Here is a 27,856-nt window from a genome sequence, read left to right as displayed (position 1 = left end):
AAAACGACTCAGCAGCAGCAGCGGACCAGCGGCGGTAACGTGTTCGGGTGAGCCGGGACTCCTCGCGCCTTGTCTTTTTAAACAAAGCCCTTATGAACAAATTTTAGCTTTAGCAAAGCGACCGTTGGCGTGTCGCGCGTGGAAACGTTACGCGCTTTGCCCGCCGGAGCGGTGCGGTTTATTAGTCAAACAAAGCGGACCCTCATAACAGTTTTAGCTAGTCTTCGCCTGTTAGCGTCTTTTAAAGAGGACACTTTTGAGGGGCAAATGCTGCTCTAAATCAACGGAAACGCCCGTATAGCATCAGTATAAGGTAAGTGCTGTTATTTTAACCCACATTTGTCACATTTATCCAGTCTGTCGTGTTTAGGACGACTGAAAACCGTGAACCACAAAAAGGGGGAGAAGCGAAGAATGCCTTCAGGGCAAACTTTGGGTGTGGATAACGATGAAGTGCTATGCTAGCAGTCGAAAGAAAGTGTTAGTTTCCAAACACAAGACGGTTTTTAACAACATGACACGAGAAATGTTGGTATATTTGAGCCTACACCTCATGTCGGTCCCTCAATAAATCTTCCTTTGGGTTTTGTACTGAAAGTAGGCCATTGAGCCGCTTTAATGACCAAAGAGGGCAGTATGGGCTGTTAAAGCGCAGTTAACAGCCCTTCATCTGACCTGGATATCTTTTAACACGATTTCAAATCATCAAAACTATCATAGAGGGTTTCACAGATTGTACTTGGCGTTCAAAACGGACAAATATATGTAATGATTGACACAGCATTGATTTTATGGTGACTTTTCTGCCTGAAAATATTGTGTTTAATCACGTTGGCACAGTTGTCATGTTGCTGCAGAGCTCCTATAGTGGGTTGTTTTTAGTTTAAAGTCCCTAAAGGATAAATTCATAGCAGGGACATTTTTCTAGTCTCCTGAGGAGACTTCCCTCATGTCTGTCTTTTCATTATAGGAATGAGAAATAGCTTTTAAACTGAAAACAGCTCAATAAGTAACAGAAAATGAGCGCTTGATGTGGTCTTACGAAGTCTTCTGATTGTCAGAAATACTGACCAGGATGTTTTTTCCTTGACTGGAAAGTGAAGCTTGTATTTCAAAGCCACCTGGTATTCTTTAGGAATGCTGTTAAAGCACTTACGTCCATTTGCTCAACAAGGCTTTTCTCAATTGGTCCAAAAACCTTTTGCAGATGTCTTTAACATTTGTGTTTGGATGTATGCAGAAGGAGCATTTACGCTTCTGGGTAAAACATACATGAAGAGGAAAACCAAACAAACGACAGCCCTCAGAAAGCAAAGTTAGACATGTAAAGAACATCCTGAAGCAAACCACAGCTGGACCCCAGTCTGGTCAAACTGCATTATGTGCTGTGTAAACTGTGGTTGAGGATACAGTAAGACATGGCAGTCCTAAAGCAGCCGGACTGGTTAACCAGAGGCTAGAGTTTCTTGTTCAGCCATGCCCACAGCTCTGATTCAGGACTGTTGACTGTGCAGTGTGTAAGTTGGACAAGATTAGTCTTGTCTGCCTCATTCACTTCCTGTAAAGGAATTGCAGCCTTAGGGGGTGTTTTTTTTTTACTCCCTTGTTAATCTGAGGGAGAAGCTTGATTTGTTGAGCTGGTAGTCTGCGCTCACCAAGTTCTTGCTGCAAGTCTTAATTTAGTGAGATGGCCAAAAAAAGAGCCTTGGGTTAATTACTAGCCTGTGGGCTTATAGACAGCATCATAATGACATAGCAACGGCGCCGTATCGAGGTGTGAAAACACATATGTCTTTGATCTCATACAGATCACATGGATGCAGATAATATACACCAGGCCTGGTAATTGCAGACATGAGGGGGGACGTGTCTGTGGACCTGAGCCGGCTCCCTGTGGATCTGAGTCACTTCCCTTAGTTACGTTGTTGTGTTGTTTAAACACAGCGAGCGGCCTCGACTAGGAGTGTCCAGGCCAGTTTGAAGGGTCATTCAGCGTTACTCAACTCCAGGCCTTTACCCCGACTTGTCAGATATGAGTCATGGCTGACGGGGCTTCCAGTGACGGCCAGACGAAGCATGTGGGAGGGGGTATGCTTGAGAATATGTGACTGTGGTTCAACATTATCCCTTTGTGGCTCCGTCATTGCAGCAGCAGAGGAGCGTTTCCCATACATTGATTTAATTATAGCGGGCCGCCACAGTGTCAACAATGACAGCCGCACGTTGATTTTCTATTTATGTGCTGTTTAAAATCCTTATTTCATTGTAGTGCTGTGAGCAGTGCAGTCGCTCAGCCTGTCCACGCCTTTCTCTCTCCCTCTCTCTCACAAACACATTGACAACAGACCGTCTGTGAATAGCTCCTCCTCTCCTGAATCAAAACATGATCGCGCACAGGAGGAAGAATTGTTGTCAGCTTTTCCCCGCAGACAAGACGTCTGGCCCCTGAATAGACTTAATCTGGAGTTCTCTAATGGTTAGTACCGCTGCACAAATGAGTCCAAAAACGATGCATTCAAGTAATCTCTGATAGGTTAGTCTGTCTGTATACTGAACACAGTGCTGTAAATCTCAGACCCAACTCCTCCAGTAAGCTACATGCTAGCATGTGAGGAGCCTAGCTAGTCAGGCTAGCCACAAGTCAACATTAGAGCTTAGCTTGGTTGTTGAGGAACATAAGAGCTGGTCAGCATCAACTGCTTGTGCGTGTTTGTTGTAATTATGTCTTTTTTTATTTAATTAAGCCTTCATTTATTTCCAAAATTAGAAACTAATTACTGCAACCACCAAGTGCAATAACAATACTTCCTCAATTCACCTCACACACAAAGAAGCACACAAACCCTTATCATTTTCATCAGTTACATAACTAAAAGATGTCACAAGTAAAAGTTTTGAAACACCCAAGTCGAACAAGATGTATATTTTAATAGGCCTAGCTCAGGCGTTGTTTTAAAAGGCGACTGTGGGAGGTTTCAAGAAGCTTTCAGCTTCCCAGAAGCTTTTCACATTGTCACCAGACTGACTGAGCGAACTCTGGGTTCAGGTTGGAAAGAAGTGGAAAAGCACCCCATATTTCACTGACGTAGTTTTTCCACGACACCGTGTGGAGCTGTGCAGATGGAATGCGTTATCTCATCCCTCTTGGGAGATTGGGATCTCCTCCATATGACAGACAAACCCCAAACAGGTCTCGCAGTTCACTAAACAACTTTAACTCTTTCCAGAACGAGTCCGTGATATCTGCTGGGCGCCGGACATGTCTGAAAATCTGATCTGTGGGATTTCCAGTTGTTAAAGCACGTGTTCGACATGTTATCATGCTGCTTTTTTGCCACACAAAGGTCAAGCTGCATGGTTTCACTTTCTGGGATGCTAATTATTAATCCGCCATTGATGATTCACATCGAAAAATTTATCAACATTATATCAGCCATGCAATATGCTTTATTTTAGGAAAAGGACACTTAACATTTCTAATAATCCTCTCAACCATTTTTATAGTCAGCTGGCCAAAACGTGACCATCAAATCGAACACATGCCTTTTCTGTTGCTTCACTTTGTTTTTGTCTCAAAAACATAAAGAGATGTTAGCTCGATAGAGGAGGTATTTCTGGGTTTCCTTCAAACATGCTGCGTTTGCAGTCATAAGTGAGATGTTCTTCCTGATTCGTCAGCAGCCCGTTAGAGAGAAAAGTGGTGCCTGGGTGTGGTTTCATTTAGGAAATGGATTTAGACTCCTGCTGAGCTGTTCGGGAACCTAATGGACTGTGGACTGTGTGCAGCAGGTGGGACCCGGATGGCTGACCGGGTGGCAAGCAGAGCTGGGGGGGATGGGGACCCTGTTTATTTTGTGGACTGCCAGATGACCCACCCAGCATGACAATGCTGACTTGTGTTGAACACCACCTTTCTCTCTGCATGTGTCTCACTGGCTCTTAAGTGCAGCGCTCATAATTTGATCTCACCAGGATGTGGTTCAGGTTTCTACAGTGAGTTGAGACATGCACTATCATGGTTTGCACACACAGTCCTTTAACAAAGTCCTGTAAGCCATGTAAAAAAGTTGGAGCCAAGGAAAAACAGACATAGTGCTGCCTGGCTACAGTTTAGCCTCACAGTATGAGATAAAGATGGAGAATACATGAAATGATGCACAGTATTTAAGCAACAACGTGCTGATACAAGTCGCCTCAGTGTGCACTTCCCTCTCAATGAGTAGAAAGTGAAGCAAACATCAGTGTTAGTGATGCTCAGTGTGGTTAACCTCTAATCGCACGCAACAAGGATCCACTGAGAGACCAGTCATGGAGGCTTTTGCAATGACCGTCAGTATAATTTGTCTGATGCGTGCACAGAGAAGAATTGTGGGCAGCAGCTGTTTGTGTTTTGCACTGCTAGTTTAATATGTCTTTAGAATTGGCACTCATTAATTTTTGATGTTACTGACAATCAGAGGCTAAATAATCACATTAGTTTTGACAGCTCTGTCATTTTTTCTGCCGGTGTTCAGCACGAGAAGCAATGCATCAGCAAAATATATTCAACAGGAAACACCTGGTGGAGGGGGTGGATGTGAGGGGTGGTGCAGAAATGTTGTATTTTAAAGTGATTTCTAATTGTGTGTTTTATGGAGGAACGTTATTTGGCCTGTTTGTCGAACTGTGGTCGTCCACAGTGTAAGCGCGGACTTTGTTAAAGATTATTAAACATTCACAGATGTGTCTTGCTCCACCTTAAGACAACACCAGCCTTGTCTGTTCAAAGCTCTGTGAGCTGCAGAGGCGTCAGGAAAGCAGATAATCTGCAGAGTTTCTCAACATATTTTGCCCTTAATCAGATAATACACCTTTCACTTGAACGACACTCACGTTAGCCCACAGACCACCAGTTAATGAGACTTTTCTCATGGCTGCTTTCAGCTGAGGACAATTCTGTGTCGGTATTAAATGTAATTGACATAAAAACCTCATAGAGCTAATAGTGCCGTGCCTGTCGACAGGAAGCTGCCTTCCCTAGTGAGATTACCTAGTTAGTAACAGTCAGTAAATTACTGCACCATTGTCAAGGACCAGAGGAAGGGCTAAACGAAGAAGAAGTGGTGACACGTCTGCACAGTCTGAGTCAGAGTCCTCATGTTGACCCTCATGTGGGAAATGTGAAAGAACAATCCTGTCGGTCGTGATGATGTCATAAGGCAGAGGACTGTATTTATGAGGATTTTTCCTTTTGTCCTCATTGATATCAATAGGGTGGATGAATATTTAGAAACGTAATACTGAGATTTCCCCCAGGAAATTGAAGAAGGCTGACTAACATAAAACTGTCTGACCCCAGTTATTGATGCAGACTCTATTAAGTGAAGGTGGGAAGTCAGTGTAGAATCTTTTGTACACACGATAAGAGGATGGTTGAACATTGCGGTACCGCAGTCTTCCTCAGTCATTCCCTCTTCCTGCCTCTCTTTCACCGTCGAGTCGCTGTCACACAGGGAGTCGATTCTTTGCAGCACATCTCCGTGTGTGAGCGGAGGAATGCTCTCTGTGGACTGACATCAGGGAGAGCGTGGCTCTGGTCCCTGAGGCGTACTTTCAGGCTGCAGATTGAATCGGAGCGCCTCGACCCGTCTGGAGCTGATGGCAGGCAGTGGACCGTAACAAGGAGCGTGGAGCAGGATTGAGTTTCAGTCTGCACCTCCCAGCAGCTGTTGGAAGAAATTCCTTATGAAACATTTGTCGTTCTTTCTTTCTTTCTTTCTTTCTTTCTTTCTTTCTTTCTTTCTTTCTTTCTTTCTTTCTTTCTTTCTTTCTTTCTTTCTTTCTTTCTGTCTGTTTCAACACTGCTGTGTTGAAAGTTGGACCATTGTATTGATTTTTATCAAGCAGGTAGTGTTTACACATTCAGACTGCTCCGACGCATGATAAGGGTAGAAAAAAGAGAAAACACTAAAGAGTTTAACTTCAGTATTCGTCATGTTCATTGTAGCTACTTTCTGTTTGGGAAGTGTTGTTATTTTGCCACAGTCATTCAGTGACACATCTGTCCTGCTGACGTTATCTTAGCGGTAGCTCTGAGCTACTTTCTTTCAAATTGAATACTTGAACAACCTGTGCAGCTTTGTCAATGTCTTCCACACTTTTTGGCATTTTTCTGCCCCAATTTTCCAGCGGTGACACAGAAAGATGACAGTCCCACTCTGAGTCCAGGCTGCAAAGCTGTGATTGGCACAGCTGGTTTTTCCGACAGGGCGAACAAACGTCACAACGGCAGGCCCGTTTGAGTCACTGAGAAAGAGGAAGATGTGAGGTGTGGAAGGTCACAGCGTATGTTGTGCAGTGAGTAGTTAAGATCTGAAATATCCTCAGTCCAACCAGAGTCATCTTGACAACATCATATCATTCAGTATGTTTTGTATGTGGCCTCTGGACAAATAGGAAGTGGTCTTGTAGCTTGAGCTTGTTGATGCCATGATCTGAACACAGATGACTGTAGTGCGGCAAAGAGAAAAGATCAACCATTAAATTGTTTTTTTCCTTGAAATGTAAATGTCAGAATCTGCACAGTCATTTCTTAGAGCCTTACGTGGGGGTCGTAACATTAGTGGTTTTCTCCAAGCATCAGTCTACAACCCAAAGATATTCAGTTTATCATCATATATGACTAAAGAAAAAGAACACTGAAACCCATAATCCATCAGTAAAATAGTTTCCTGCTATGTTTTTCATGATTGACTAATCAATTAACACATTAATTGTTTGGTTTGTGGAGCGAAGCCTTTTCACATTTGGGTAATTTTAAAGGTCTCTGGGTGTCCTCGCAGCTCCACAGCTGCACTTTGTGATTTGAGCTGACAGTATGATTATGTATAAGTCGCATACTGCTGACTGCAGCCTTAAACCTATTATCTCTATAGAAAATTAGAGGAGTATGTAAGCTCTTACTCACTAAGGCCCTGCTTTGTGTTATTACAGTCCCACACAGCCATATTTGAGACATTCCAGTCCAAACCACTGTCTCAGTCGCGTGCTCGTGTCGGACACAGCTCAGGGTATTATTAACAGAATTGCAAATGAAAAATTGTGACGCTGACATTCAGCATCACAAACACAAAGCATGCACTGTCTCTGCCTCCTCCGGCCTGACCATACAAAGTCACGATTGGACGCACTGTGCTCCTGGTAGTGTAAATATTAGGCTCTCAGGTCTGTCATCGCGACTGCTCATCGGCCATAGTTTCTGCTTGACGACAGAGGAGGGGAGTTCAGAGAGGAGGAGGATTAGACCAAGACTGTGTAAAAGAAAAGTAAACAAGACTTTGTGTGACTTTCTAAACATCTTGTCTACTCAGCAGTTGTGCTTTTGTTCATCATGTAACACTTAGTTCATCTGCCACTTACAGTCATCAGCTTTGCCCTAAGAGGCCGTTTCCCAGGACTGATTCACAATCTCTGGCCTTCGTCGGTATCGTCCCTGACTGTGAGCGAGAAAGTGGCACAGCCTCACGTGTCGAGTCAACTGATTTTTCTCAGCTGATATGTGGGGCAGATAAAATGTGGGGGCTTCAGCCGTGTTCCTCCAAACAGCATTAATGAGACACAGCTGGTAGATGTTGCCGTGCTGTTCTGTTCAGGAGTGAAAAGGTAAATTGTCTGGCGTTGGAGGAAATGTGGTCTCTGGTGGAGGCGGTAGGGGAGTGAGTGACAAACCCAGACAGACCTTCGCTGGAAGAGTTCATTCAGGAATCCCCCATCCAATGCATGAAAGGGACGATTGATTAGAAATGCTGCACTCTGTGCTGAAGACAGAAATGTGTGTACTTGTTAAGTGAGTCTGACTGACTGAGAGACTTTGACTCCTGTCTATTTTCAGTTCACCACATATTAGTTTGCGTTCTTTTATCTTTTATCTAGTTTCACAGCTACGAGGAGCAGTTTTATAACAGGCTGTTATAGACTACACCTCATTGGTGTCTGGGCCAAGTTGCTATTGGCTCTTATCAGCTGTGACGCTCAGTGGGTGGAAGCATCGCCGTCTTTTATGTCCCGCCATTTCTACAGAACAAGTCTCCTCCTCTAATGGTCAAACGATAATTCAGCTTTTCCTGTTGAGCGCCCCTCAGCTGTCCTTTATGCTTTGAAGCTGAATGTAGTGAGACTGAATGCAGTGGTGGTAACAAAGGAGTCAATGCAAATAAGGAAAAGCTGATGGGTTGAGAGAGATTCTCCTCGATGTGTCGTTTTCGACATGCCAGTGCTCCCATAATGCCATTATGTGGCACACAGGCATTGGAGACCCCGAATGCCTCCCAATCTGTCAGCTCTCTGCAGTTTTCAGCCCTGTGCAGGATGAGGCCCAGAGCGGTAAACAAAGCTGGTCTTCAGGAATGTTGGGGAGGAGCCCCAATAGTGTAGAAAGTCTTTGCAGTTGGTGTTAGCTTGGATTCTGTTAAGCATCGTGCTGGGTATGTTGCGTGTCAGATGTTTTCGTCCCTCTTGCCACAAGTTCTTCTTTGTGTCGGGGTTCAGTTAGTATATTTAAATGGGACAGTGCTTATTGGTCTACAGACAGAAATCAACAGAAAATAATTCCCATCTGTTGCTCCAGCCAGATGTTTACAGGCACCCTAAAAATGTGAAGAAAAGTCACATTATGTTCTGCTTTTTCTGTCACACGTCAGGCTTTTTTCATTTTTTGTATGAGCATCTAAGCAGCTGTACAGATAACTATCACTGAAGCACTTCAAGGGAAACTTGCATTTCAGATGGTCATTGGGCTGCTTTGCACAGGATGTGGGTTTTTTTTGCAGATGCCACTACCCTCTGACCCACATCACTGCTGCCAACGTATTACACCTTTTCACAGAGCACCTACTGAATACTGTACAGTCTCCAGTTTTACCTCTGCGTCACTCATAGTTTACTCTGAAAATGTTCTTGAGTAGACTAAATTAAAATGGCGCTTTTATCCATCGCCACTTATATAAATTTGCAAATCAGCTTAATGATATCCAGCAGGGACAGACTATTTCAGGACACGGCTGTTGACTTAGCTACCGTCAGAAGTGCCTGATTTCCTCTGTATGTCAAACTGGGGCAAATACACAGAAAGTTGGTCTGACTTTGTAAGTATGAGGATCTGGCAGACAGTGAAGGAAGTGTGTCACTGGGGTTGTAGGAGATGGCAGAGTTTCAGGAGGAGGCAGCTTGACCAAATATGGGCCCATGCACACACACGTGAACTCACCAACCTCTTTTATCTGTTAGCTGTTACAGAGTTGTGATCTTAGCTTGTTGACCCACCGTCAGACTGTTTCCAAGTTGCTGACAAGCTAACAATCTGAAGCCTCTTTGGAGAGTTTGATGTTTGTTTAGGCCTGTTTTTGGTGTTGTGGTTGGTTGGTTAATGCTTAGCAGCTTAGCTCAGTGTGGTACAGAGGCATCATAGGGCTGCTTAATGAACCACAGTTATTCCTCCCCGGTTTGCATTCTGTGGCAGCTTGAAATGTCGCTCATTTTAGTATTAAATCCTGTGCTGGTGCTCTGTTACAGTCATTACAAGCCTGCTGTTGGACTCATTATGAGTCACTTTGGATCAGACTGAACACCTTAACTGTAAATATGACTATTCTCCTTTACGCAACATTTTTATTACGTCCCCTCAAGCTTCTCTGTCTTTCTCTTGTTGAGACTTATCATCTTATCTGAAATGTCCTGTCAAGATAACCGCTAACAGCTAACATAGGCCTATAACAAGCAGCACGAAAGTTTCCAAACCACAGTCAGAGGCAAGTATGTAGTATGGTGGTTCATGGCAGCTGACGCCAGCTGAGTGTGGGCAAATCATTCCTCCATATATGGAATAGGCAAATGAAAATCACTCCTCCCTTCTGCTGCCTAACGGTAACGGAGGTATTTCACCTCAGCGTCAAGAGAGAGCCTAATAAACACACGCCGTGACTACTGTTAGGAAGACGACATCGAAGAGTCTGTTTTTAATCTAAATGTATTCATCATAGTGGTCTCATTACAATTAAAACTATTTTTTCAAGAGAACCTTTTCAAAGGGGAATTGATGTATTAATGGTACACTGGGTAGTAGACTACACGTAGATGGACTTCATATCTACTGTTCAGCTGTGTCACATATTAAAATGTAAATACTTCATCAATTGGCAAAAAAAACCCCAAGCTTTTGTTCCCCATGCACGTTTAGTAGATGTGTGATCACACTTCTCAGATATGGATCGCTTCAGATGTTTTTTTAACAGCTCTGTGCCACATTAAACATCTAACAGAATACATGTGACTGTCTCACACACACACACACACACACACACACACACACACACACACACACACACACACACACACACACACACAAAACACACTATCTTGTGTTTCTGTTGCTGACACAAGACACAAAGAAGCCTGATTGACTTTGGAGAAATGTGTCGAGCATTAAATCTGGATCCTTTGCTTTCATGTTGATGATCTCTCTGGTTTCAGCTTCCAGCTCTGACTTTGTCGGTTTTTTCTCGTTACAGATGGATCCTCGGTTACTTTTAATAGCAACGTTATCAGCAGTCCTTGGTGGCAGCTGGGCACAGCAAGGTAAGAACAAACACATTCAGTTGTTAGATATGAGCTAGCCCAAAGTGTAGCATGTTTTTCAGCTGTTAGCAGACCCTCCAGTCCAATGCAGTCGCTTCAGTGTTATTACACTTCATGTATATGTTGATTATCAGGGTTTGACTTGGTAGTTGTCAGGGCTCTGTGCCCTCTTCAGTCCACTCTAGCCTTCAAATCTTGCATTTCCTCATTCATGGTTTAATGACTATGTGGGTCCTGTTAGCTAGTGGTGGGAGGCTTTTTTTTACAAGGTGAAGTCATCTCTTGGTGAGCTGCCTGGAGCTTTTCTCAGAATGGCTCGGTTTTGTGAACTGGGAGGAGGTTGGGATTTACAGCCAAGAGCTGAAGCTGGTTTGAGTTAGTGAACTAATGGAAATTCTGTTTTGTCATCTGGGCTAAAAGGAACTTGTGTCGTCTCTTTCAGAGGGAAGCATATGCATCAAGGCAAACGCACAGTCATGTGGGGAGTGCATCCAGGTGGCAGAGACATGCGGATGGTGCACAGATGAAGTGAGTTGGATCAGTAAAGCTGCCATCGAAGTTTTGATCGTATGAATGAAAAATGATGGAGAAGATCTCAAACTGTGGGTGTGGCGCACTCAGTCTCCTCTGTGGTTTGTGTGCCAGCATTGCTTAATGGTTGAATTGCACAAAAACAGCCAACAAACACAGCTGGTAGTCATCATCTGGAGCATGGAATGCGATCTCTAATAATAAATATAACGAATATATTTTAACAGTGTCAGCTTTGACAGCTCCAACATTTCACAAAGTCTGCAGACAACAGACGGAGTCGGAGTTAGATCTATTTAAAACAAACCAATGCAGTCCAGAGGGGTGTGAAAAGGGGTTCGGGTTAAAGAAATAAGCAAATGTTATTCCTTATTATAAATACAAATGAACATAATCTGTATTTAGCCTATAAGAACATGTAGAAGCAACTGCAGAGTATTACTGGAGAGTTAGGACATTTAATAAACTTGTGCTTTCCTGCCTTTTGACCAAAGATGAGTAAACCCCAGCACTCCATTAATTACAAACATGAGTGCTGCTGCTTCTTGTCTCAGAATGGGAGGTTTGCCTCAATAATCCTGTTTAATTAGATGTTTTCTGTACCAAAGGCAAGTATTCATTCTGTGACGACAATGTGCTACTGAGTGGAAAGAACACGGTACAGGAAAATACTGATTTACAGTATGAGTATGAAAAGTGCAGGACAAACAAATGCAAATGTTAACGAATGGCAAGGCAAGCAGTAAAGTCATATTTATACTGTGATGTGAGAGTTGAGACCCTGCTCTGTCATGATTAACAAACACACACTGATTGGTGTGAGAAACCACAAACCCAGAAGGATGAGGAGATCATGTCGAGGGACGGCTGCAAAGAAAACATCTGGCAGCTTGACATCTGTCAGGACAGAGCTGCGTTCCTGTTAAATCGTGCCTGTACTCCTCGCTCTGATATCCACCCCTGAGCTTATGAAATCACTACGTGACTGCAGGTTTGGGTGCAGTCATTAGTGGTTGCTTTGCCTTTTTACCAGATATGGAGAAATGTCTGTAGCACTGAAGTACATTCGGTTTAATCATTGAGTTAATTTCATGTTCAGAATCAAGTCAAAGTCATACAACTCTCCAACTGCTCCATCAGCGAAGTATTTCACGATGTGATTTCACTGGCTGGACTAGAGACAGTGAATGTGGTGTATGCTGCCCACTGCTGACAGCACTGTGTACGATGCTTCCTGTGTGGTTGAGCTTGATGAAACTGATCATTTCTCACCTACTCCATTGAACAGCATTTGCTGTATTCACCCCGTAGACTTAATCTTCTTCAGAATAATACTGCAGGTGGCTTGCATGTTGGTGGTTTTCATGCTTTCGAATAAATCTTATCTGATGTGTATGGCGAGAAGATGCATGGGAGGAGAAAAGGCCTCTGAGGGTCATGTGGTTTTGAAAGAATTAGGTCAAAGCACTATTTTTGTTTTGACTGAGATCATTGTCTCAAGTTCTCCTCCACTCTGCCTTGTGGGATCTCATGTGCATCCAATCTGAAATCTCGGCCAGGCCTCCCACTTGTCTGTCTCTCCTCGGCTCCTGCTTCCTGACAACAGCGGCCCAAAAAACAGACAGTTGGATGGATTGATTCCAGAGGCCTCGTTAGCTGAAAACGCTCTTTGACTTCATGTCAGAGATCCTGAAAATTGTATCTGCAGCAGATATTAGTGAGTTTATTTGTTGAAATAACACAATAACACAGAGCAAACTGTGGCACCATCTGTTTTATCTGAATAAGCCTGTCGGCCTGTGGTTGTTATACAGTGACATACTGAGGTTTTATGTGACGTTCTGTTGGTCCTGTATCGTGTTTGTCAGTATGTGCTGTGTTACTGTACTGTACTACAACAAATTCCTGTACATTTACAGGACCTTTCCAGATGTTTCTGCACATACCGTGCATCACCTATGAAAATGACAGCACTGCTGTTAACTGCCTGCACCGGCCGATGTCTTCGTCTGATTTTCATACAATTCATTTAAAATATCCTCACAAAAACCTCTGGCGTGAATTCACAGACCTTCCTCTCCGTGGGGGAGTCCAAGTCTGCTCGCTGTGACGATCTGGAGTCCCTGAAGAAGAGAAATTGTGCTGCGACCAAAGTTGAGAACCCACGTGGAGGCATCACCATTAACAAGAACAAGCCCGTCACCAACCGCAAGAAGGACGTGGCTGAAAAACTGAAGCCTGAGCAGATCACCCAGATCCAGCCCCAGAAACTCACCCTGACGCTCAGATCTGGTAAATATTCAACTTCCGTAGCTGAACCTTTGAATGTTTTGCCACTAGAGCCGGAGAGATTTAGATATGTCAGACTTCAACAGATTTTCTCTGCAGAAAAGCCTCAAATTATTACAAAATTATTCTGTCACAGTTTCTTCTGCTGAAATGTGCATTTTTTTCCTCTTAAGGTGAGCCCCAGACCTTTGAGCTGAAGTTCAAGCGTGCGGAGGACTACCCCATCGACCTGTACTACCTTATGGACCTCTCCTTCTCCATGAAAGATGATTTGGAAAACGTGAAGAACCTTGGTACTGACCTCATGAGGGAAATGCAGGAGATCACCTCAGATTTCAGGATTGGTAAGGAAAACCTGGCTCCCAGTAAAAGGATGCTAACCAGCAGACAAGCTGTAGTTTTTTCAACGCTTCTTCAATCCTGAATAAAATGTATTCTCCTTCCAGGTTTCGGCTCATTTGTGGAAAAGACGGTCATGCCTTACATCAGCACCACGCCAGCCAGGCTCATCAACCCCTGCACAGGGAACCAGAACTGCACCAGCCCCTTCAGTTACAAGAACGTCCTGAAGCTGACGGACAAGGGGGACGAGTTCAACCGGTTGGTCAGCCAGCAGCAGATCTCAGGAAACCTGGACTCTCCAGAGGGGGGCTTCGATGCCATCATGCAGGTGGCAGTCTGTGAGGTAAGAGGGGCTCAACGGTTTCTCGTTGTTGGTGAGCATCTTGTAAATGCGTGAAATATTAATAAGAAGGCTCTTCGTCTTCCCAGGAGCAAATCGGCTGGAGGAACGTGACCCGTCTGCTGGTGTTTTCCACCGATGCTGGTTTCCACTTCGCCGGTGATGGCAAACTGGGTGGCATCGTGCTGCCCAACGATGGGAGGTGTCACCTGGAGAACAACATGTACACCATGAGCCACTACTACGTATGTCGTTTATCATTTTTAATATGCACAGTGTATCCAGAGAGAGCACGTGAGCCAGTTTCTCATTGATGTGAAGATTTGTTTCTTTCCACTTTGGTCCACACAGTCTGGGATTTGAAATATCCGCTGAATTTTAATAAGCGTGTGTGTTTGTTTCTGTCTGTCGGTGATCCTTCGGTAGGACTACCCCTCCATCGCACATCTGGTTCAGAAACTGAGTGACCACAACATCCAGACCATCTTTGCCGTCACTGAGGAATTTCAGCCCGTTTACAAGGTGAACTTTGGGTTTTCTGTACATGCTTAAAGTGGCAGGATGTCAGTCAACACACTGCATTTCCTCTGACTCTTTCAGAATAAACACCAACTCCTGTTTTGCCAGTGAAAAGTTTTTACTGTGACACTGCAGCAGTAGGAAATGTTCCTTTGCATCGGCAGTAACTACATACAGCATTTTATCAGGAATGCCAACACAGATAGAGATGATAGATATTTAGAGGAGATACATATTTAACATTTGTTCACTCTGTTCTTACCTTCCACCTTTGTGTCTCCTTCAGGAGTTGAAGAATCTTATTCCTAAATCAGCTGTTGGCACGCTGTCCTCCAACTCCAGCAACGTGATCAAGCTCATTATTGATGCTTACAATGTGAGTCAAACTGCGCCGTCTGTCCCTGCCGTTAAGAGATAACACGCTCAGGTTTCAGTAACCAGGCTGCTCTTTAACACACTGTATGCATTAGTGAGACCAGGAAGTGTAAGATGTCCTGCCCAGCAGCAGCTGGGTTTCTGCATGGAAAAGGCTTCCATGCATAGAGGAGCACTGCCTGTAGTGACCGTCTCTCTTATTTTGGACAGTCTTTGTCATCTGAGGTCATTCTGGAAAACGGCAGGCTACCAGAGGGAGTTTCCATCACCTACAAGTCCATCTGTAAGAACGGAGTGGAGGGAACAGGGGAGAACGGCAGGAAGTGCTCCAACATCTCCATTGGAGACGAGGTGGATATCATGTTTTTTTGTTGCAGATTGTTTACACGTATGAAAATGATCGAACTGAAAAAACGTCTCAACTCATGGGGCCCCCAGATGGCAACGTGTTTCCCACTTTGCTACCACAACACAAGTGGTGCAAGTCAGTCACTGGCAGCAGCGTTAACCGTTGAGCCTGGACATCCTGTTTCTGGGGTGTGCAGCTGGTAAACAACTATGTCCTTCTTCCTACATTAGCGTCTCCTACTGGAAACTGAAGAGTAAATGAGAGATGCATCACAAGCTAATAGTCATCGTCATGTCTGAAACATGGGGCAGTGAGCTTCAGAGCCTCCTCTCACAGCTTTGATGACCCTGTGAACTCTTCTCTGGTTTCCAGGTGTCTTTCAAGATTTCCATTGAATCCCAGAAGTGTCCATCGCATGGCAAGTCTGAGACCATTAAAATCAAACCACTGGGCTTCACAGAGGAGGTGGAGGTCGTTCTGAACTTCATCTGTGACTGCCAGTGCGCCACAGAGGGAGAGCCCAACAGTAAGAAGTGCTTCGAGGGCAACGGGACCTTCGAGTGCGGAGCCTGCAAGTAAGTATTCAGCCGGAAAGATTCACGAGATCAGAACTGCTGAACTGTGCACCGCAGAGCCTTAAAGGTCTCAGGGTTTTCAGTTCCCAACCACAGCTGTAACTCTTCAAGCAGAAAAGGGAACTGCTTATAAAAAAAGCACCAGGTGCAGTGATGAAGTCTATGAAAAGCTGTTTGTGCTTCCTCGTTCTTCTTCTGCGTGGTTCAATAAATGAGGAGAGCTCTGTGTTTTGTGCTTCTCATGGTTCAGACCAGTGTCCTTCACCTCCCAAACATTAAGTATACGCTTTTTGCCTTGTTGAATCACACTCTGCTCATGCTGTTGGACTTTGATGACACATTTTTACTGAAAAGGTTTTTTTGTCTGTCTGTGTGTGTGTGTCAGGTGTAATGAAGGCCGGATCGGGCGTCTCTGCGAGTGCAGCAAAGACGAAGTGCGGACGGAGGACCTGGACGCCAACTGCCGAAAAGACAACGGCACGGATATCTGCAGCAACAACGGCGACTGTGTCTGCGGCACCTGCGAGTGCAAGAAGCGAGAGAATCCCGCAGAGATCTACAGCGGCAAGTACTGCGAGTGCGACAACTTCAACTGCGACCGCTCCAACAACAAGCTCTGCGGAGGTGAGTGTGGAAATCCAGTCGTTTGACAGACTCGCACAAGTTTTATGGTCAACTCTGCAGCCACTCATTGCCCGTGTTTTTCCAGGACACGGCCGCTGCGAATGCAGGAAGTGCATCTGTGACGCCAACTACACGGGCAGCGCATGCGACTGCTCCCTGGAGACCTCCACCTGCCTCGCCAAGAACGGGCAGATCTGTAACGGCCGCGGCACTTGCGAATGTGGAATCTGCAAATGCACTAACCCCAAATTCCAGGGTCCAACCTGCGAGATCTGTCCCACCTGCCCCGGCGTCTGCGCCGAGCACAAGTGAGCGTGAGCCGTGTGTGAACATTTCCCCGCAGGCCACCGTCAGCCCAGACTTTAAGTTTCTGTTTTTCACCAAACTAAAACAAGTTTAATTGCCTTGTTAACTCCTCATGAAACGCACTTCATTCTAAATGTTCATATGTTTCTCCTCTGGGAAGGGCCTTAGCAACCACTGATGGTGCTGAGGTTGTATGTTTTTCTGGGGATTTGGGATTTTTAGCTGTCTGGGGCCAGTGCATATTCTATAGTTAACACTGAAATCTGTAGATACTGCATATTCTAGGCACATTCCACTATCTTTCAGACTCAGTATGTTTAAATTTGATTACTTAAAGTCCAACAAATAAATGGAAAAAAAGTAAAGATTCATTATTTCCCTCCACATATTTATGCTTCTTTGAAACATACACTGAACACTTAAACAGACTTTATTTTTGGTTTCATGTCCTGAGTATTTCTAAACTCTGCATCATCCACAGACATGTAGTTTGCTTAGAGTCGCAATGTTTCTCTGCTTCCACCAATGCATGCTGGGACTCAGCGGATAGAAATCAACATGGCGAGTGATTTGACCCTCCGTCTGTGTTTTCGCAGAGATTGCGTGCAGTGCCGAGCTTTCACGGCTGGTGAGAAGAAGGATACGTGTGAGCGTGACTGCAGCTACTTCCAGCTGATCAAGGTGAAGGATCGCGACAAGCTGCCTCAGCCAACGGACCAGAGCTTCCCACTGACTCACTGCAAAGAGCGAGACGCCAACGACTGCTGGTTCTACTACACCTACGCCATCAGGAACGACACCAAGGAGGTCTATGTGGTGGACACGCTGGGTATGATTTGACTGCTACATTTTGCATGAAGTAATATCAAACATTGAAACCTGGGCATGCTAGAAAAGCAGCAACGCACCAGCATAAATCAGTGATGAGGATGGAAATGCATTCAACACAGTTGTTTGGCGCAGTCCATTTTGTAAACATTAAATGTGAACAGAACTTTGTCTTAAACAAAACTCCACAGCTCACTTGCTTGGTTTAGATCTGTCACCTCTGTTCTGTCATTTTGTCCCTTTTTCTCATCATTTAATGTCATTTTTCTAAACTTCAATGATGGATTTCATTTGTTTTCTTTGCATTTTCTCTGTTTCAGAGTGCCCAGCAGGACCTGACATCATCCCCATTGTGGCAGGTGTGGTGGCGGGCATCGTTCTCATTGGCCTCGCCCTGCTGCTCATCTGGAAACTGCTCATGATCATCCACGACCGCCGAGAGTTTGCCAAGTTTGAGAAGGAGAAGATGAACGCCAAGTGGGACACGGTGAGTCAGCCATTGGAGCTTTATGTGGGGAGCAGGCTTTATCTTTTCTGCTGCTCTGGGGCATTTAGGGATGTGAGGACGCGTCAGAAGTAATCAGCAGGAAAAAGTCCAGCAGGTGTGGAAACAGAAAAGAGATTTAAGCCAGAGTAAGCTGGAAGATCCCTGATCTGAAGAGCACCATCAGAGACGATCTCCAGCTCTGTCCTTGATTAACCTCCGTGCAGGTTTGTTCAGTCTTTCTCCACTGAGGGAGCGGCCTCCCCTCAGCTGACGGTGCTGCCTCTCGCTGTCCACATGGTACAACTGCATGACCATAAAAGGCAATGAAGCAGAGAGAGGACTGCTGGGTGACCACTGATGGAAAGCTCCACCGCCGCTGTGGAAGTCACAGCTGCAGTGTTTACGGCCCGTCAGGAGGAAGCCAACATTCACAGGCTGTTTTTGTGGGAAATGTAAACGTAATGAGTTACTTTTTTACTTAAGTAGAAAAACTCTGTTAAAAAGTATCTTTGATCGTTTTGCATTATCTCGTGTGTCTTAAACATGCAAGAGAGCTTGTGCTGCTTTCACAGTTTGTGGTAAGCCAGTCTGATCTTCATTAACAGTTTTCTGCTCACAAAACTGCAGAAAATAAGATGTCCTGCTGTAATTTTACAAATAACACAGGAAGTAGGAAAGACCTCGTGCAAAGAAGAGGAATTTGAGAAGTACAGATACTTTCCATCACACAGAAACGTCTCATTTCTGCTGTTCCAGATATTCTGTCTGACCTGTTCTGCCCTGTGCTGAACATTTTCTTTTGTCTGTCCTTTACGCTGCTTTTTCCTGCTTGTCTTCATCTCTTCTTCATCTCTTCCCCCTTTTCCTTCTCCATGTTAGCAAGGGAACCCTATTTACAAGAGTCCTATAAACCAGTTCCAGAATCCCAGCTATGGGAACAAAGGCGCCGCTCTTTAGGTGGAAGTTTGTATCACCTGCTGGCTTTGTGTACCTGCATGTACTTTCTCTGGGCCGTGCAGTTTTACTCCTCGACTGACTTCATGTTGGGCTGCAGTGAAATGAGAGACGTGCTGACTGCATGGAGTGAAATCAGCATGCAGTGACTGCCAGAGTTGGTGTGATCTGGTGTGTTTTTCCATGATGTTGGCCAAATTTTCAGAAGACAAACTGTTAATAGTCACAAAGTAACAACTAACAAACAAGTAACACAATAATTTTATTTATAGTTTTCTCTCATTTAGATCCCCATGTGTCTGTCCAGTAACAACAATGTGTTTGGAATTTGGTGAATTTCTGACACAAAACTGCAGATTAATGTTCCCACACACTTCAGATGAATGAGTTCAACCTCTGGCTGGATTTGAAGGTTTTATCTGTATGTTCTAGTTCCACTACTGAGAGGAAAAGCTTTCAGAGAGAAGATGAAGGATTTGTGAGAGTTAAAACACCCCCCGCCCTCCCTGTTCTTTTCGTCATGTGATTATGGCGACTTTGGTGCTACTGACACTTCCTGGCTGTGCTCTGCACCTCCTGCCTCCATCATAATCTCTGTAAACAGCTGACTGCGGGGTGTTTTGTTGCTTTACTGTCATTAGTAGTGGCTAACCACTATTTACTGGACATCTGTCTGACTCTGAACTGAAGAATGCTGATTTATGTTCTCTCGGCTCTGAAATTCACGTCTTTATGTGAAGTAGGCAATATGCCGTTCAGTCATGTTAATCCCAATTTCAGTACTATTTCAACGGCACAGCTGAAATAAGGACACTGCATTTTTATTCGTCTTGAACGTTGTGTTAACTCATGCCACAGGTTTTAATCACCTTTCATGCTCACACAGTACAGATCAGTGACCGGCCACAAGGTGAAGCTCGCACTGAGTGTAAACATGGAACCTCTGGTCAGTTTTGTCCAGTGACAGCTGCAATAAAGATTATTCAAACAAGATGAACGTATGCTCAACACTGACATGAAGAGAGGAAGGCAGTTTAGTTTGTGCAGCTCTACTACGAAGGAACGTAAATAGAAAAAAGCTGGAGGTGCAGTCTGATCTGAAGTTGAGTTTTATGTCTCAGTCACACAGTTTTAGCCCTTAAAACAAGCTCCCAACAGTTTGTAACAGATCTTTAGACAGCAATCATGATGGAGATCAGACTGTGGAACGGCTCAAAGTGCAGACAGACGACCTGCCAGAAACCCAACCAGTCGTCCAAGAGCCAAACCGTTGATCATTCAGGTAATTAATAAGGTGCTGTGACCTCAGCATCAGACTGTGGGCTAAAATCAGGACGAATCCAGACAGCGTCTGCTCGGCTTGACCCCACGTGCTCTGCAACAATGAACTCCAGTGTCCCCTCCAGTGTCCCCTCCAGTGTCCCCTCCAGGGGGCAGGAGCTCTTACAGAGGGCTCGTCATTTCAGTACTCTGCAGACTGCAGTCATTAAGGGTCAGAAAACACAGAGTGGCCATCTGACACCTTTCACTTGACTGCAGCAGTCAGACTCAAGCTGCTAAAACCGTAGCAGCAGTGTCAGATCGCAGTTCACATGACGTGTTTGACCAAACTGTTGCCTCCAGCCAAACGCTGAGACAAACAAACAGTATGGCCGCTGGGTCGATGCTGGCTCATCTCGTTTGCTGTTACACTGTGCAGCGTGAGATGCTGAATTCACTGTTAGGCCATCAAAATGGTGTTCATGTGACTCCACAGAAGGTTTGACTTGGATTTGTTAACCTGATCCCTCAAAGTTCACTGATGTACTCACACTTGTTCTTCTCTGTTTCTCAGGGTGAGAATCCCATCTACAGAAGTGCCGTAACAACTGTCGTCAATCCAAAGTACGAGGGCAAATGATGGAGCTCTGCCTCCATTGTTCCAACACTGTATGGAAAGGAAACGGGCCGAATGGAGGGCGGGGGGTGTGGGGGCGGGTTTTATAACGCTCTCACTGTTGGTTTGTTTGTCGTTATTGTAGCCACCAAATGATAGCAATGCATTTTGCCACTATTTCAGTTTGTTTTACTAACGTGTTTTTATTTTCTATGCATCGTCTCAAACGTGTACAGTCTGTATAAATGTGGGGTTTTGTTTCTTTTGTTTCTGAGAGAATGTGTTGAACTGATTTGTAGTGTTTGCGCCACAGGACGGGCAAGGTAACGGAAAACCGAGCTGTGCCTTTTTTCTAGAACCAGCAAGCCATCGGTGCTTTGTTGATGGTTGAATCGGATGTTGATAATGGGCAACAAGTGAAGAGTTCCTCTCTAAATACCCATGTGTACGATGTTTAACGGGGTACAATCTATCAGCCCGTGTTTCAGCAGCACAGCTGAGCTTCAGAAGGTCAGAGGTCTTAATGTCTGTGATCCCTTAGACTCTTCTTAAATGCCTCTGGATTGAAACTCTTCAGATGTGGTGCGGTAGCAGTGAAATGTGTACAGTATGTTTGGATTTGGGTGTTAAGCCATATTTGTATTCACAGACCAGGATTGAGGGTGGTTGTATGTTTTCTCAGAGTGACTTAATCCATCTGAACAATCAATTGAAAAGCATCTTTGTAGATTCAAGGACGTCAGTGTACAGTAGTGTTACTGTTTGGCTCCAGGTTTTTGCTTTCTTAATTTAAAGCCAACTCAGGTCCTTAATTCTTCACAGCAATGCCAAATACACGTAAACCTGCCTTATTTTCTAACTAAATTTGCTTGTAATTCATTGTTTTATTTCTAGGATATGAATTGGAGAAGGGTCCATTTTTTTTCTGTATGTCAGCAATTCCACTGAACTCTTTTGGTACCTCGATCAAACGTTTTTTATTGAAAAGAAATGGTGACCATGTCGTTTACTTTGGGAAATCAGTGGTACGGGAATGAACTCTAGATCTGTAGAATTTGGGGGTTTTGTAAAGAAAAGAAGTTACACCTCTCGCCTTTGTTTTTAAGTGCCTTTTTTTAATTTCAACACATTCACATTTGCAATTCTGTATTTCTGAAATTATTTATTGAATAAATGTTGACAACTAATGACCCCTATATTGTAAAAAGGATTATTGTGATTTGTTGTTCTGCTCACTGGTGTGTCCAGTGTGTCTCCATAGCTCTCCTATAACCAGTTTTTAATGTGTATCAACCTGATGGGGAAACTCTGAGCTGGTATGTGAACAGATTGTCTGCTCGTGTCCGTCAGCAAAGCTCAGGATAAATGATGAAGCTGGTTATTGATTCACGCCTTCCTCATCCTCACAAATGGAAACAGTGGAAACTGTCCACTCATCAACCACATGAACAGTTAAAATGCTGTTTGCTCATGTCTGGCACTAAATATATAAATAGCTATAGTTTCCAGTGATGTTGTTTACAAGTACCATGATGTCAAACTTGTTAACACAAGTAATAATTTAATAATAGCGTGGCATCTTCTGTAGTAGTTAGCTGCAGGAGTCCATCTGAAAACAGCAAAGTTGTTTGAGATGTGTTTCTCTTTTTGTATCAGACTTGGAGAAAACCTTCTGATCATGTGGAATAAAGTTATTTTGGCCATGTTTTTCCCTGCTGACTATGAGCTGAACTACACTAACGTGACACTGACACTGTGGCGCTGTTAAAGGGATTTGTCATGCACATTCCGAGGTGGTCCGTCGATGTGTCCTACACGCCCATTTTCCCCGTAAAACACAGAAATTCACATAAAGAAACAACCATTCACAGAGAAGCGAGTTTGAGAAGGAGTATCGAGTGGAAACTGGATCCTGGGCTGAAAACAACAAACAGATAGAAGTAACTGTACGACTTTAACGGGGCATTAAAATCGGCTAAGAGCTAACGAGCAGAGCTCATCGTGACCATGCCAGCCAATCACGTTTCGCTCCATCCCTTGTGGCGCGTGACGCCCGAAGCCCAGAGCTCTCCACAGGTGATTGGTGGCCTCGTCTGTCCAATCACAGGCCGTGTTTTACAGCAAAGTTGTTAACCCCCAACAGTAGCACTTTGGATGCCACCTCTCTAGTTTCAGCCTGCTTTACATCGACAGGAAAACAGACTTTTCATCGACAGATAAACGCTGTTTGACGAGGTGGAAATAAAGCGGACGGCGGCTCTTCCGGACAGGATACCGGCCGAACGTTTGCTTTTTATTCGAAAAGCAACTGAAGAACTAGCGGCGGCTAACGTTAATGTTAGTTGGCTCCTTCTCTAGCTAGCTGCGTCGTGTTGCCTGGCGTTTTTTTTAACTTCTGACTTGCAGAAATGTTCCCCATCTGTCTCGAAATCCCCGACGTGAGCTGAACGATCGCCTCGGTGAGTATTTTACTCCTGTAATTGTTTTTTAACTTGAATCGATGGTCGCCAGAAAGGCCCATCGTGAATAGTGTTTCTGGCATCAGATGATTTCATACACGCAATCAAATTCCTGGCTGGTCAGCTGGATGCAATTCAGCACTAAAAGCACAAGTTCCTGATCACTTTGGCAGCTCTTCAAGCAAAGAGGTTGTGATATTAATCGATTTAGGAAAAGGAGGTGTTTTTCATTGTATAAAACAAATATGTAGTTCATTGGTTGTTCTGGTAAAAAAAATTGAATTGTCGGAAAGCTGATCCGGCCAACAGGGAGAGAAAAGAGCAGAAGGCGGAGGTGAACATCGATGAGAGCTTCAAAGACCATTTTGACAGTATATCCTACTGGGGGTGGGGGGGTTCATCATGTAACATTGCTGGATCATAGGCTTAGGGTGTGTGGCTAAACAGTGCCAGGTTGCTCCTGTGGTCTGTCAGGGAATTGCTTGGCCCTGGCCTGCATGGGTCCGGATCCCTCATATCCCCTGCATTAAGTCACAGTTAACCCCCTTCACCAAACGCCCACCTCTCCCTACATGGTCTCTAAAAGGGGGCAGTAGCTGCTTCGTCCTCCCTGGAAAGATGGAGTTTGGAAGACCTGCACCCAGCCAGGGATGGAGCTGCCTGGTGGAGACCAGGAGTGGGTGTAGTGCTCTGCTCAGTTAATAATTGTTGATGAAAGCCCACCAGGTGGGTCTGGTTTACCGTATCAGGTCAATCAGAGAAGTACCAGAAGTTAGGCTTCCTGGGCTTTCCTGGGATTGTGTAAACTCTGGGTATTATGGGACAAACCCCACCCTCATGGGACATTTGTAGGCTGGCACAGAGTATTATGTGAGCTATGAGAGGACTGTTTGTTAGGTCGTGATGATCTGTTTACGTGGTTTTACGAAGCTTTCAGCAGCTCACATCTCAAGGTCACAAACATTAAGTAGGAAGACTGAGGCCCTGACTGCAGACTCACGACTGTCCTTTTTCTAATTAACAGGCTGCTAATCACATGCACAACCAGGAATATTTACAGGCATTCATCTGCCATACGTCTTAATGTTAGTGTAACCTTAGGAGTCATCACTACATTAGCAGCCATGTTGATTTTAAGTGTTTTTGGCAAACAGAAACATTCACATACATCACAGTATTGCTGAAACTGTATTGATAACACAGCAAAAGGATTTGGGGGGAATCACTAAATATGGACAGAAATGTTGACAAAAGTTAACAGATGAACAGCTCATTATGAGGACCCTACAGGTTAATATTCAAATTCCTACCGTGGTGGTTCATTTGCCTCAGCGCTCGAGGTCGCTTTGCATAATGGAGCTCCTTCCTGATAATAAATGCTCCAGTTTGCTCGTTTCTCTGTCAGAGCGCTCTCTATACAGCAGCACATTTTCCTCTGGAGACGGGTTACAGTCGAGTTGTAAGAAAATGCACATTGGCGGGGTCTCAGATTTAACCTGAACCTCAGATACAGGGACCTCTGGAGGCACTCAGGTGCAGGGTTGACCCCAAGACTCCACAGCCACATCAGCGACTGCTTAGCCACAGCAGCTATTTTAGCCAAATGCTAACGCCAACCTGCTAACATACTCAAGTGTCGCATTTATAATGGTTACCATTATCACCCATGATAATATTGGTATATTTTTTCAATATGATTAAAAGAAAAATAATATCATGTCAGTGGCAGTATTCCAACTTGTTGATGCAATGGTGTCATACCATTACGCACAGCAACAACAAGCACAGCTCGAAGGGAATGTAGCATTGCCATTGGCTCCATGGTGGAGGAGTTAGCTCCAAAGAGGGAGGCAACAAGCACGGTGGCACAAGTGGTAACACTGTCGCCTCACAGCTAGAAGGTCCCAGTTCGAATCCCGTTGTGGGCGCTGATGGCGTGTCCTCCACCATGCCTTCAGTGCCTGCTGCTCGAGGAAAGGGGCCTTTCTGTGTGTGGAGTTTGCATGTTCTCCCCGTGTTCACCTGGGGTTTCCTCCTTAAAATACCCCCACTAAAAACATGCAAGAAGATCACCTCCTTACCAATGGTGACAAAAAAGGAACTGGGTCCCCGGCCGCCGGTCAGATGGCAGCACACTGCTCATGGTCTGCTGCAGAGGAAGGACGACCAGGATGGGTTAAAGGCGGAGGACAAGTTTCACCAATTTGCATGGCGTGTGTTGCATGTATGTAATTTTGTGACAAATGAAGGGGATTGTCCCTCTGATTCTCCTTCTTCTTTTCTTCTTCTTCTTCTGTGAAGTGAAGGAGACTGAAATGACAAAAGGGGATTGAACAGAACAAACTTCTTTCAGCACCTCAAGCAGAAGCACCTGGTCGAGTTTGAGGAAAGATCAACAGCTGTTTGAGTCCTAAAGCAAGCAGACAGACATCAGCTCAGCATAGCATCGCTCTGTGTTTTGTCCTGTCGTCAAGAGCATCGCAGAAATACCCTGAAATGTCGCAGTATTATTTTAGGGCCATATCGCCCACCCCTAGTTACCATGTTCACCATCTTAGCTGCTAACATGCTACATTCACTTATTAGCATTAAACACGTTTACAGCTGTAGCTGATGGGAATGTTGTTAGCTGTGCAGGTGTTTGGTCTTCAGGGTGTTGGACAATTCTGATCTGGATGTGGTGCCAGATGAAGAGTTAAGGGATCACCAAAGTTATTACAGTTCTTCTATTCCATTGCTGAAATTTCCTTCAAAGCTAGAAATTGGCAGAGGTTAAAACGTCTAACATGTAACCAAAAACACAGACTTCACTGCAGCTAATCATCGCTTTCCCCACATTTCCTGTCTCTGTTTCACACATGTATCAGCGTCAGTGTCACCCAGAGCTTGTTTGTCCTCGTGTTTTTGCATGTCGCCGTGAGAACTCTAACACTGGTGCTTCCACAACACCAGGATGAATGAGGAACGGTCCAAGTCCGGGTGACAATGGAGTCACTTCCTGGAAGCTGCAGACAAAATAAGTCTGCTTAATAAGAGTTCGAGAGTCCCTTTGGCGAGCCAGGTGTGGAGGGCCAGACCAGGCGCTCTGCTGACAATTATGAGCAGGTGGTGGACAAATGTTTTGTCTTTGCTCCGCCCAGACAACCTTCTCCTACGACTCTTTTTAACGAACAAGTGAAAACCTTGGTTGAGTTTTGTTTTAATCGGACTTGCATGCCACTTGGTTTTATTGTTCCCTGCCCTCATTTCTTTCATTTTAGAGCTTTCAGTTTCCATAGGCTGTCACAAAGTCCAGCGTTTTGACCAAATGTCCTTGTTTCTCTTGTCAGTTGGTCCTCAGGTCCTCATGATGCCGTCATTGGATTTAACGATGAAAGGAGAACCTTGGTTCCTCTGGGTGGACCCGGGCTAAACCCAGTACCATCAACAGGTAAGATGTTTAAATGACCTTGGTAAACTTTGGCTCTTGTTGTGTAGCGTGCTAAGGAAGAGCTCGTCACTTGTCAGTTCCCTGAATCCATGGGCTCATGGTAGAAGTTGACGTCAAAGCCTGCTGACGTCAAAGCATGGTCGTAGCTTTGTCAGGGTTAAGGGTTTGACGCCTGGAGACACCCAAACTGAGCTGCAGAGTGATTTGGACAGAAACGCTCAGGAAATGGTGGGTGCAGTGTGTCTTTGTACTGCATGCTAGGGTGCTGGAAGTCTGAGCCTTTGCCTGTCAGGCCAGAAGAGGGCGACGTTGTGCTGGTGGTGAACATGAAGCCTTTCACCTGGGAGGCTTTCTTTTTCTTTTCTTTTTTTTAAAGTGGGCTGTTACACCCCCACCAGTGACAGAAGAGCTTCAGTGTATCAGATTTAACACCTGAAACTGTTAAATCTGAAGTTGGCCTGTTGTTGATAGTGTCATTTGTAACTCCAGCTCCTGTTCAGGGTTTGTTCCTCCAGTTTTGCACTAAATTATTAAAAAACTGCCATAAAATTAATCTTAAGAGTGTTGTATTTCACAAATAAAAAAGTAATAATTAGGATATTTTGAGTTTATCATTTGAGGCTTTTTTTACTGCTAGCATTTTATCATAGTTATGCTGTATTTCCTGAGCGCAGCCTCTCTTATTAAAGCAGGCATCACCCTTTTTTTTATATAGTACCAACGTATCAACAAAAGGAAAAGTTATAAACTTTGATTTATCTTCATTTGAGAGACCCAGTTAAAAACAGTCATGATTATGATGGTATGGATATTTTAGTATTAAAACATGGATGGCACAGTCAATAAAAATCAATTGGATCAGCAGTTTATCACTGCAGCAGATTTTACACCTTTTTTCACGATGTTAATTATAACTTTTTGTTACACGTGAATCAATTTTCATTGATCTTTTTTATTATTA

The 27,856-nt window shown here is 44.4% G+C and overlaps 2 protein-coding genes across 3 annotated transcripts in view; both read left to right on the top strand.

The window, feature by feature from the left end:
- On the top strand, nt 1-21,194 carry LOC139338757 (integrin beta-1-like). Its single transcript, XM_070974015.1, has 16 exons — nt 1-313; nt 10,545-10,611; nt 11,054-11,139; nt 13,212-13,434; nt 13,605-13,775; nt 13,878-14,116; nt 14,203-14,358; nt 14,540-14,635; nt 14,919-15,008; nt 15,218-15,358; nt 15,729-15,931; nt 16,317-16,555; nt 16,641-16,863; nt 17,458-17,690; nt 18,010-18,176; nt 20,965-21,194. The coding sequence occupies exons 2-16, from the start codon at nt 10,545-10,547 to the stop codon at nt 21,028-21,030; spliced, it is 2,400 nt and encodes a 799-aa protein (XP_070830116.1). The 5' UTR covers nt 1-313; the 3' UTR covers nt 21,031-21,194.
- Nucleotides 21,195-23,123: 1,929 nt separating this feature from the next.
- Nucleotides 23,124-27,856, top strand: part of LOC139338852 (enhancer of polycomb homolog 1-like) — a 30,786-nt gene continuing 26,053 nt past the window's right edge. The window contains exons 1-2 of one of the 2 annotated variants that reach the window (XM_070974138.1): nt 23,124-23,465; nt 26,795-26,895. The gene's annotated coding sequence lies outside the window, so the exon portion shown is untranslated. The remainder of the gene's footprint in view (nt 23,466-26,794; nt 26,896-27,856) is intronic. The other variant, XM_070974137.1, reaches the window with a different exon arrangement.

The sequence above is a fragment of the Chaetodon trifascialis genome, chromosome 11 (assembly GCF_039877785.1).
Source record: "Chaetodon trifascialis isolate fChaTrf1 chromosome 11, fChaTrf1.hap1, whole genome shotgun sequence".
Taxonomy (NCBI): domain Eukaryota; kingdom Metazoa; phylum Chordata; class Actinopteri; order Chaetodontiformes; family Chaetodontidae; genus Chaetodon; species Chaetodon trifascialis.
This window is presented reverse-complemented; position numbering and strand designations above follow the sequence as displayed.

Coding starts and splice junctions, on each gene's coding strand:
- LOC139338757 (XM_070974015.1), top strand. CDS start 10,545: ATGGATCCTCGGTTACTTTTAATAGCAACGTTATCAGCAGTCCTTGGT. Junction 11,140..13,211: donor GCGGATGGTGCACAGATGAA/GTGAGTTGGATC, acceptor GTGAATTCACAG/ACCTTCCTCTCCGTGGGGGA. Junction 14,359..14,539: donor ACACCATGAGCCACTACTAC/GTATGTCGTTTA, acceptor ATCCTTCGGTAG/GACTACCCCTCCATCGCACA.